Source organism: Oncorhynchus kisutch, unplaced genomic scaffold (assembly GCF_002021735.2).
Source record: "Oncorhynchus kisutch isolate 150728-3 unplaced genomic scaffold, Okis_V2 scaffold1938, whole genome shotgun sequence".
In the NCBI taxonomy this organism is placed as follows: domain Eukaryota; kingdom Metazoa; phylum Chordata; class Actinopteri; order Salmoniformes; family Salmonidae; genus Oncorhynchus; species Oncorhynchus kisutch.
In genome coordinates, this window is record NW_022263883.1 from 1 (window position 1) to 12,500 (window position 12,500).

Genomic DNA, 12,500 nt, shown 5'->3' on the forward strand with positions numbered 1-12,500 from the left:
AGCCATGACCAGCCTTGTTTTCTTCCCACTTTTGTTGTGTTACAACAAGCCTTATTCTAAAATTTATTATTAAATAGTTTTCCCCTCAATCTACACACAATACCCCCATAATAAACAAAGCAAAAACAGGTTTTAAGAAAGGTTTGCAAATGTATTAAAAATAAAAAACGAATGTAACATTTACATAAGTATTCAGACCCTTTACTCAGTACTTTTGTGAAGCACCTTTGACAGTGATTACAGAGGTGTTCTTGGGTATGACTCTACAAGCTTGGCACACCTGTATTTTGGTAAGTTTCTCCCATTCTTCTCTGCAGATCCTCTCGAGTTTCTATCAGATTGGTTGGGGAGTGTTGCTGCACAGCTATTTCAGGTCTCTCCAGAGATGTTCGCTCAGGTTCAAGTCCGGGCTCTGGCTGGGCTACTCAAGGACATTCACAGACTTGTCCTGAAGGCACACCTGCGTTGTCTTGGCTGTGCTTAGGGTCATTGTTCTGTTGGAAGGTGAACCTTCGGGCGAAGGTCTCAGGTCCTGAGCACGCTGGAGCAGGTTTTCAATGAGGAGCTCTCTGTACTTTGCTCCGTTCATCTTTCCCTCAAGCCTGACTAATCTCCCAGTCCCTGCTGCTGAAAACATCCCCACTACATGATGCTGCCACCACCTCCATGCTTCACCGTAGGGATGGTGCCAGGTTTCTTCCAGACATGATGCTGCACCACCATGCTTCACATCAGCCGTAGGGTGCCCAGGTTTCTTCCAGACGTGACACTTGGCTTTCAGGCCAAAAAGTTCAATCTTGGTTTCATCAGACCAGAGAATCTTGTTTCTCGTCTGAGTCCTTTAGGTGCTTTTTGGCAAACTGTAAGCAGGCTATCGTCCATTTTACTGAGGAGTCGCCACTCTACCACCATAAAGGCCTGATTGGTGGAGTGCTGCAGAGGTTGTTGTCCTTCTGGAAGGTTCTCCCATCTCCACAGAGGACCTATGGAGCTCTGTCAGAATGATCATTGGGTTCTTGGTCACCTCCCTGACCAAGGCCCTTCTCCCCAATGGCTCAGTTTGGCCGGGCGGCCAGCTCTAGGAAGAGTCTTGGTGGTTCCAAACTTCTTCCATTTAAGAAGGATGGAGGCCACTGTGTTCTTGGGGGATCTTCAATGCTGCAGAAATATTTTGGTACCCTTCCCCAGATATGTGCCGCTACACAATCCTGTCTCGGAGCTCTACGGACAATTCCTTCGGACCTCATCATGGTTTGATTTTCGGTCTGACATGCACGGTCAACTGTGGGACCTTATATAGACAGGTGTGAGCCTTTCTGACTGGACTTTTGGACAATAGTGAGTAGTGGTCTTCTGTACATCCTGGACAATAGTGAATAGTGGTCTTCTGTACATCCTGGACAGTAGTGAATAGTGGTCTTCTATACATCCTGGACAGTAGTGAATAGTGGACTTCTGTACATCCTGGACAATAGTGAATAATGGACTTTTGTACATCCTGGACAATAGTGAGTAGTGGTCTTCTATACATCCTGGACAGTAGTGAATAATGGACTTCTGTACATCCTGGACAATAGTGAATAGTGGTCTTCTGTACATCCTGGACAGTAGTGGACTTCTATACATCCTGGGCAGTAGTGAATAATGGACTTCTGTACATCCTGGACAATAGTGAATAGTGGTCTTCTATACATTCTGGACAGTAGTGAATAGTGGACTTCTGTACATCCTGGACAATAGTGAATAATGGACTTCTGTACATCCTGGACAATAGTGAGTAGTGGTCTTCTGTACATCCTGGACAATAGTGAGTAGTGTCTTCTATCTATACATCCTGGACAGTAGTGAATAATGGACTTCTGTACATCCTGGACAATTGAATAGTGGTCTTCTGTACATCCTGGACAGTAGTGGACTTCTATACATCCTGGGCAGTAGTGAATAGTGGACGTCTATACATCCTGGACAATAGTGAATAGTGGTATCAGCTTCAGTTCTTTAATTATCTTCTCATTATCATCAGCCTGCTATTAGAGGGCACTTACTGACACACACACACACACACACACACACACACACACACACACCACACACACACACACACACACACACACACACACACACACACACACACACACACACACACACACACACACACACACACTCATACACACATCCTGAACACTATAGTGTCAGCAGCAGCCTGTAGAGAGAGTGATGGCCAGTGAAAGGAGATCCATCCACTCTCTACACCAGGCTCTGTGTGTGGAGGTATTGACCGGGGGGGGGGGGGTGGACCTGAGATGTGTCCCCCAAGAGAGATGCATCATTCTGGCCCTGGGGCCATCCACCCCTGCCCTGGAGCCAACACGGCTCCATTACTGGCACCTACTGTCTGCCCTGCCTCCCCTCTCTCTCATCTCCTTCATCACTCCACTCTCCTCCTCTCTCTCCTCTCCTCTCCTCCATCACTCCATCCTCCTCTCTCTAACCCCTCCATCACTCCATCCTCCTCTCTCTAAACCCTCCATCAATCCATCCTCCTCTCTTTCCCCCTCCATCCCCCTCCATCACTCATCCTCCTCCCTCCATCACTCCATCCTCCTCTCTCCCCCCTCCATCACTCCATCCTCCTCTCTCCCCCCCTCCATCACTCCATCCCCCTCTCTCCCCCTCCATCACTCCATCCTCCTCTCTCTAAACCCTCCATCAATCCATCCTCCTCTCTCTAACCCCTCCATCACTTTCATCCTCCTCTCTCTAAACCCTCCATCAATCCATCCTCCTCTCTCTAACCCCCCCTCCATCACTCCATCCTCCTCTCTCTAACCCCCTCCATCACTCCATCCTCCTCTCTTTCCCCCTCCATCACTCATCCTCCTCTCCTCCATCACTCCATCCTCTTCTCTCCCCCCTCCATCACTCCATCCTCCTCTCTCCCCCCTCCATCACTCCATCCTCCTCTGCTCCCCCCTCCAATCACTCCTCCCCCTCTCTCTCTTCCCCCTCCATCACCATCACTTCCATCCTCCTCTCTCTCATCTCCTCCATCACTCCATCCTCCTCTCCTTCCATCACTCCCATCCTCCTCTCTCTCATCTCCTCCATCACTCCATCCTCCTCTCTCTCATCTCCTCCATCACTCCATCCTCCTCTCTCTCATCTCCTCCTCATCACTCCCATCATCCTCTCTCTCATCTCCTCCATCACTCCATCCTCCCTCTCTCTCCCCCTCCATCACTCCATCCTCCTCTCTCTCCCCCTCCCATCACTCCATCCTCCTCCCTCCTCTCCTCCATCACTCATCCTCCTCTCTCTCCTCTCCTCCATCACTCCAGCCCCCTCTTTCCCATCCTCCTCTCTCTCCTCTCCTCCATCACTCTATCCTCCTCTCTCTCCCTCTCTTCTTCTCTATCCTCTCCACCATCCCTCCATCCCTCCTCTCTCCCTCTCCATCACTCCATCCCCCTCTCCTCTCCTCTCTCTCCCCCTCCATCACTCCATCCCTCCTCTCTCTCCCCCTCCATCCTCCATCCCTCCTCTCTCCATCCTCCCTACTCCTCCATCACTCATCCTCCTCCTCTCTCCTCTCCTCCATCACTCCATCCCCCTCTTTCCCATCCTCCTCTCTCTCCTCTCCTCTCCTCCATCACTCTATCCTCCTCTCTCTCCTCTCTTCTTCTCTATCCTCTCCACCATCCCTCCATCCTCCTCTCTCTCTCCCTCTCCATCCCTCCATCCTCCTCTCTCTCCCTCTCCATCACTCCATCCCCCTCTCTCTCCTCTCTCTCCTCTCTTCCATCACTCCATCCTCCTCTCTCTCTCCCCCTCCATCACTCCATCCCCCCTCTCTCTCCTCTCCTCTCCTCTCTCTTCCTCTCCTTCCTTTTCCACCTCTCTGTTGTTGAGGAAAAACCACAGGGTTTCTGGGTAACGGCATTATACAAGTGACACAAGTGACTTATTCTGACATTACCTGGGTTATTGATTAAATATGCAGAGCCTCTGGGAGGGCAGTGTGAACATAGTGCTTGGTGTGTCATCATAGTGGTCTCTGATTGGTCATCATCTGGTGTGTCATCATAGTGGTCTCTGACTTGTAGTCAGACTCTCTCAGGTGGAACAAACTGAAACCTGCACCCTTTTTAAATGCTGAATTGAGAAAACAGAAGGGTCGCATAATGTATTTTTTCGTAATGATTAGTTTTTCAAAAGTATCTGTTAATCTGATGACAATATTTAGCTGGTTAATTTAATTCATTACAGTCACAGTTTTTTGTAATCAGATGACATGTTATCGGTTACTTACTCCCCAACCCTGTCTGTGTGTGTGTGTGTGGGTGGGGGACTTGTGACTTCTGTCACTTGCCACCCTGGCCTGGATCCTGTCCAGATGTTATTGATTGTGACATGGTGTGAGTTGAGTTGTGGCTCTGAGGGGGTGACTGGGTGAAAACACATGAGACCATATTCTTCATGGGTCATCTCTGTCACATACTATCTGAGTGACAGATGCACTACACACGCACGTACGCACACACACACACACACACACACACACACACACACACACACGCATCTCTGTCACACACTGTCTGAGTGACAGATGCACGCACACACACACACACACGCATCTCTGTCACACACTGTCTGAGTGACAGATGCACACACACACACACACACACACACACACACACGCATCTCTGTCATACACTGTCTGAGTGACAGATGCACGCACACACACACACACACACACACCACACACACGCATCTCTGTCACACACTGTCTGAGTGACAGATGCACACACACACACACACACACACACACACACACACACACACACACACACACACACACCACACACACACACACACACACACACACACACACGCATCTCTGTCACACACTGTCTGAGTGACACATGGACTATGTCAGATGTTTGTCATCCTACACAGCTCAAGGACAACAGAAAGTGACCATAGTGTCTGTAGCAGCTACTGTTACACTAGGGTTACAGCATCAGCTACTGTTACACTAGTTACAGCATCAGCTACTGTTACACTAGGTTACAGCATCAGCTACTGTTACACTAGGTTACAGCATCAGCTACTGTTACACTAGGTTACAGCATCAGCTACTGTTACACTAGGTTACAGCATCAGCTACTGTTACACTAGGTTACAGCATCAGCTACTGTTACACTAGGTTCACAGCATCAGCTACTGTTACACTAGGTTACAGCATCAGCTACTGTTACACTAGGTTACAGCATCAGCTACTGTTACACTAGGTTACAGCATCAGCTACTGTTACACTAGGTTACAGCATCAGCTACTGTACACTAGGTTACAGCATCAGCTACTGTTACACTAGGTTACAGCATCAGCTACTGCTACACTAGGTTACAGCATCAGCTACTGCTACACTAGGTTACAGCATCAGCTACTGTTACACTAGGTTACAGCATCAGCTACTGTTACACTAGGTTACAGCATCAGCTACTGTTTACACAGGGTAGGTTACAGCATCAGCTACTGTTACACTAGGGTTACAGCATCAGCGACTAGGTTACAGCATCAGCTACTGTTACACTAGGTTACAGCATCAGCGACTAGTTACAGCATCCAGCTACTGTACACTAGGTTACAGCAATCAGCTACTAGGTTACAGCATCAGCTACTGTTACACTAGGTTACAGCATCAGCTACTGTACACTAGGTTACAGCATCAGCTACTGTTACACACTAGGTTACAGCATCAGCTACTGCTTGACTAGGTTTACAGCATCAGCTACTGTTACACTAGGTTACAGCATCAGCTACTGTTACACTAGGTTACAGCATCAGCTACTGTTACACTAGGTTACAGCATCAGCTACTAGGTTACAGCATCAGCTACTGTTACACTAGGTTACAGCATCAGCTACTGTTACACTAGGTTACAGCATCAGCTACTGTTACACTAGGTTACAGCATCAGCTACTGCTTGACTAGGTTACAGCATCAGCTACTGTTACACTAGGTTACAGCATCAGCTACTGTTACACTAGGTTACAGCATCAGCTACTGTTACACTAGGTTACAGCATCAGCTACTAGGTACAGCATCAGCTACTGTTACACTAGGTTACAGCATCAGCTACTGTTACACTAGGTTACAGCATCAGCTACTAGGTTACAGCATCAGCTACTGTTACACTAGGTTACAGCATCAGCTACTGTTACACTAGGTTACAGCATCAGCTACTGTTACACTAGGTTACAGCATCAGCTACTGTTACACTAGGTTACAGCATCAGCTACTAGGTTACAGCATCAAGCTACTTGTTACACTAGGTTACAGCATCAGCTACTGTTTACACTAGGTTTACAGCATCAGCTACTAGGTTACAGCATCAGCTACTGTTACACTAGGTTTACAGCATCAGCTACTGTTACACTAGGTTACAGCATCAGCTACTAGGTTACAGCATCAGCTACTGTTACACTAGGTTACAGCATCACTACTGTTACACTAGGTTACAGCATCAGCTACTGTTACACTAGGTTACAGCATCAGCTACTGTTACACTAGGTTACAGCATCAGCTACTAGGTTACAGCATCAGCTACTGTTACACTAGGTTACAGCATCAGCTACTGTTACACTAGGTTACAGCATCAGCTACTGTTACACTAGGTTACAGCATCAGCTACTGTTACACTAGGTTACAGCATCAGCTACTGTTACACTAGGTTACAGCATCAGCTACTGTTACACTAGGTTACAGCATCAGCTACTAGGTTACAGCATCAGCTACTGTTACACTAGGTTACAGCATCAGCTACTGTTACACTACGTTACAGCATCAGCTACTGTTACACTAGGTTACAGCATCAGCTACTGTTACACTAGGTTACAGCATCAGCTACTGTTACACTAGGTTACAGCATCAGCTACTGTTACACTAGGTTACAGCATCAGCTACTGTTACACTAGGTTACAGCATCAGCTACTAGGTTACAGCATCAGCTACTGTTACACTAGGTAGCCTAGGTTACAGCATCAGCTACTGTTACACTAGGTTACAGCATCAGCTACTGTTACACTAGGTTACAGCATCAGCTACTGTTACACTAGGTTACAGCATCAGCTACTGTTACACTAGGTTACAGCATCAGCTACTGTTACACTAGGTTACAGCATCAGCTACTGTTACACTAGGTTACAGCATCAGCTACTAGGTTACAGCATCAGCTACTGTTACACTAGGTTACAGCATCAGCTACTGTTACACTAGGTTACAGCGTCAGCTACTGTTACACTAGGTTACAGCGTCAGCTACTGTTGCACTAGGTTACAGCATCAGCTACTGCTACACTAGGTTACAGCATCAGCTACTGCTTGACTAGGTTACAGCATCAGCTACTGTTACACTAGGTTACAGCATCAGCTACTGTTACACTAGGTTACAGCATCAGCTACTAGGTTACAGCATCAGCTACTGTTACACTAGGTTACAGCATCAGCTACTAGGTTACAGCATCAGCTACTGTTACACTAGGTTACAGCATCAGCTACTGTTACACTAGGTTACAGCATCAGCTACTGTTACACTAGGTTACAGCATCAGCTACTGTTACACTAGGTTACAGCATCAGCTACTAGGTTACAGCATCAGCTACTGTTACACTAGGTTACAGCATCAGCTACTGTTACACTAGGTTACAGCGTCAGCTACTGTTACACTAGGTTACAGCGTCAGCTACTGTTGCACTAGGTTACAGCATCAGCTACTGCTACACTAGGTTACAGCATCAGCTACTGCTTGACTAGGTTACAGCATCAGCTACTGTTACACTAGGTTACAGCATCAGCTACTGTTACACTAGGTTACAGCATCAGCTACTAGGTTACAGCATCAGCTACTGTTACACTAGGTTACAGCATCAGCTACTGTTACACTAGGTTACAGCATCAGCTACTGTTACACTAGGTTACAGCATCAGCTACTGTTACACTAGGTTACAGCATCAGCTACTGCTACACTAGGTTACAGCATCAGCTACTGTTACACTAGGTTACAGCATCAGCTACTGTTACACTAGGTTACAGCATCAGCTACTGTTACACTCGGTTACAGCATCAGCTACTGCTACACTAGGTTACAGCATCAGCTACTGTTACATCAGTACATTAAGGCCTGCCAGTTGTGTCATGGGTGTGTGTCAGTCCTCTGACCGTCTACATCAGTACATTAAGGCCTGCCAGTTGTGTCATGGTGTGTGTCAGTCCTCTGACCGTCTACATCAGTACATTAAGGCCTGCCAGTTGTGTCATGGTGTGTGTCAGTCCTCTGACCGTCTACATCAGTACATTAAGGCCTGCCAGTTGTGTCATGGTGTGTGTCAGTCCTCTGACCGTCTACATCAGTACATTAAGGCCTGCCAGTTGTGTCATGGTGTGTGTCAGTCCTCTGACCGTCTACATCAGTACTGTTAGGGCCTGCCAGTTGTGTCATGGTGTGTGTCAGTCCTCTGACCGTCTACATCAGTACTGTTAGGGCCTGCCAGTTGTGTCATGGTGTGTGTCAGTCCTCTGACCGTCTACATCAGTACTGTTAGGGCCAGCCAGTTGTGTCATGGTGTGTGTCAGTCCTCTGACCGTCTACATCAGTACTGTTAGGGCCTGCCAGTTGTGTCATGGTGTGTGTCAGTCCTCTGACCGTCTACATCAGTACTGTTAGGGCCTGCCAGTTGTGTCATGGTGTGTGTCAGTCCTCTGACCGTCTACATCAGTACTGTTAGGGCCTGCCAGTTGTGTTATGGCCTAAGTCAGCATAGTTACAGCCTATATCAGTGATGTGACTGTGTGTCCCCTCCTCAGACGAGACGTGTCCTGCCAATGTATGGGGCTGTCAGTTGTGTTATGGCCTAAGTCAGCACGGTTACAGCCTATATCAGTGATGTGACTGTGTGTCCCCTCCTCAGACGAGACGTGTCCTGCCAACGTGTGGGACTCTAAGAACCGCGGGGTGAACGGCACCCAGAGAGGACAGATCGTCTGGAGGCTGGAGCCTGGACCTTACTTCATGGAGCGTGAGTGTAGTGTGTGTGTGTCATGCGTGTGTGTGTGTTAATGTTTATGAAGGACTGTGTGTGTGTGTTCAGGATGATTAGAACAATAGAACTCTTCTGTGTGTTCCTTCCTCAGCTGAGACTAAGATCTGCTTTAAGTACTATCATGGAGTGAGTGGAGGCCTGAGAGCAACAACCCCCTGCATCACCGTCAACAACCCAGGACTTCCTGTGAGTTCTGTGTGTCTGTCTGTTTATGTTTATGAAGGAGTGCTTATGGACCAAGTAACTGTATGCCAGATGGTGTAGCTGCATCTTAGGCAAGCTTATCTGGTTGTTTAGAGAGAGGTGTGTGTGTGTGTGTGTGTGTGTGTGTGTGTGTGTGTGTGTGTGTGTGTGTGTGTGTGTGTGTGTGTGTGTGTGTGTGTGTGTGTGCCCGTGTGTGTTAGATATCAGCTGAACGTGTCAGTTGGACTATATTAGATATTAATCTGAATATGTCACTTGGACTATATTATATCTATCTCCTCCTCCATCTCTTTTCTCTCTCCCTCCCTCCCCCCTCCCTCTCTCCACTCATCTATCCCTCCCCCTCTCTCTCGCTCTCTCTAACCCCCCCCCCCCCCCCCCCAATTCAATGTAAGGGGCTTTATTGGCATGGGAAACGTATGCTTACATTGCCAAAGCAAGTTAAATAGATAATAAACTAAAGTGAATTAACAATGCAAATTAACAAAGGAATAGACATTTCAAATGTCATATTATGTCTGTATACAGTGTTGTAATGATGTGCAAATAGTACAGAAGGGAAATAAATAAACAGAAATATAGGTTGTATTTACAATGGTGTTTTCTCTCTCTCTCTCCACCTCCCTCCATCTCTCTCCACTCCTCTCTCCCCCTTCCTCCTCTCTTTCTCCTCTACCCCCCATCTCCCTCCATCCATCCCTCCCCCTCTCTCTCCCTCCCCTCCAAACCTCTCCCTCCCTCCAAACCTCCCCCTCTCCCTCCCTCCAAACCTCCCCCGCTCCCTCCCTCCCTCCAAACCTCCCCCTCTCTCTCTCTCCCTCCCTCCAAACCTCCCCCTCTCCCTCCCTCCAAACCTCCCCCTCTCTCTCCCTCCGTCCAAACCTCCCCCTCTCTCTCCCTCCCTCCAAACCTCCCCCTCTCCCTCCCTCCAAACCTCCCCCTCTCCTTCTCCTTCCCTCCCTCCATCCCTATCACTTCCTGAGTTCACTAATACCAGCTGGCACAAATTAATTTGATATGAAATTCAGAGCGTTAATCTTCCAATCGGAGGGAGCGTCTGGCAGGCAGCCATGTTGGTTTTATGACAGGATCTGACAGATTACCAGACGTCCAGTCCACTTGATCTCTCTCTCTCTCTGACCCTCCTATATACAGTATCACTCTCCAAAATATCTCAGTGTTACACTGTGCTGTACTGCTCTGTGTTGAGCTGGATATTGATATATCTCAGTGTTGAACTGGATATTGATATATCTCAGTGTTACACTGTGCTGTACTGCTCTGTGTTGAACTAGATATTGATATATCTCAGTGTTGAACTGGATATTGATATCTCTGTGTTACACTGTGCTGTACTGCTCTGTGTCGAACTGGATATTGATATATCTCAGTGTTACACTGTGCTGTACTGCTCTGTGTTGAACTAGATATTGATATATCTCAGTGTTGAACTGGATATTGATATCTCTGTGTTACACTGTGCTGTACTGCTCTGTGTCGAACTGGATATTGATATATCTCAGTGTTACACTGTGCTGTACTGCTCTGTGTTGAACTGGATATTGATATATCTCAGTGTTACACTGTGCTGTACTGCTATGTGCTGAACTGGATATTGATATATCTCAGTGTTACACTGTGCTGTACTGCTCTGTGTTGAACTAGATATTGATATATCTCAGTGTTACACTGTGCTGTACTGCTATGTGCTGAACTGGATATTGATATATCTCAGTGTTACACTGTGCTGTGCTGCTCTGTGTTGAACTAGATATTGATATATCTCAGTGCTGAACTGGATATTGATATATCTCAGTGTTACACTGTGCTGTACTGCTCTGTGTTGATGGTATATTTTCCAGTCTTGTTGGCCCTCAGCCATAAGTCTCATGTCTGTGGTATTATACTGTCCTATACTAACATCTCTCAATGGTTGAGTTCTCGTCACAGCTCATCTCCCATTGGTTGTTTCCTTGCCAGGTTAGAGCCGAGGGTCAAGCTGAGGGCCAATCAGTGACAGAGAACTGTCGGAAACTCGTCAGCTTCACTTTATCAGGTCAGTTATTGTTGATTGGTAGCTTGTCTCAATCTACACTGGTCTGGTGTGATCTGCACTGCCTCCCTGTGGTTGAGATGTGTTACTGCACTTGACCTCCTGTCAGTCACTCCTGGACCAGAGTTGCCTACCTACACCTGGTGTACAGACACTCCTGGGCCAGAGTTGTCTACCGACACCTGGTATACAGCCACTCCTACCGACCCCTGGTATACAGCCACGCCTGGACCAGAGTTGTCTACCGACACCTGGTGTACAGACACTCCTAGACCAGAGTTGTCTACCGACCCCTGGTATACAGCCACTCCTGGACCAGAGTTGTCTACCGGCACTTGGTGTACAGACACCCCTGGTATTCAGGCACTCCTACCGACCCCTGGTATACATTATGAAGTAGAGATTTCTCTGAGTCTCTCTGTAGAGACCCTAATGTGTTCATTATTCTGTGTGTATGGTATAACTCCACAGCTCTAATATGTGTATCTGTGTAGATACTCATGAGCTTTATATATTTCCAGGATATTTCTAGTATATTTCTAGTATATTTCTAGTATATTTCTAGTATATTTCCAGTATATTTCTAGTATATTTCCAGGATATTTCTAGTATATTTCTAGTATATTTCCAGTATATTTCCAGTATATTTCTAGTATATTTCTAGTATATTTCCAGTATATTTCTAGTATATTTCTAGTATATTTCCAGTATATTTCCAGTATATTTCTAGTATATTTCTAGTATATTTCTAGTATATTTCCAGGATATTTCCAGTATACCTGGTATGTGTCTTTCTCTATAGATATCTGTGCGTTGGGTCTGAAGAAGGGGATGTTCTTTAACCCTGACCCCTACCTGAAGATGTCCATCCACCCTGGGAAGAGGAGTGGCTTCCCCACCTTCACACACCACGGACAGGAGCGTCGCTCCGCCATCATATCTAACACCACCAACCCTGTCTGGCCTGGGGAGGTGATATACACACACACACACACACACACACATACACATACACATACACACATACACATACACACACACACACACACACACACACACACACACACACACACACACACATACACATACACATACACATACACATACACACATACACACACACATACACACACACACACACAC

At 46.9% G+C, this 12,500-nt stretch overlaps 1 protein-coding gene across 1 annotated transcript in view; it reads left to right on the forward strand.

Moving 5' to 3' along the window:
- Window positions 1-8,955: 8,955 nt before the first annotated feature.
- LOC109886433 (E3 ubiquitin-protein ligase HECW2-like) overlaps window positions 8,956-12,500 on the forward strand; it is a gene marked incomplete at its 5' end in the record, with an annotated part of 30,138 nt that continues 26,593 nt past the window's right edge. Inside the window, 4 exon segments of the mRNA XM_031819194.1 lie at window positions 8,956-9,076; window positions 9,192-9,286; window positions 11,285-11,360; window positions 12,160-12,329. Of these exon segments, the coding sequence (XP_031675054.1) occupies window positions 8,956-9,076; window positions 9,192-9,286; window positions 11,285-11,360; window positions 12,160-12,329 (462 nt within the window).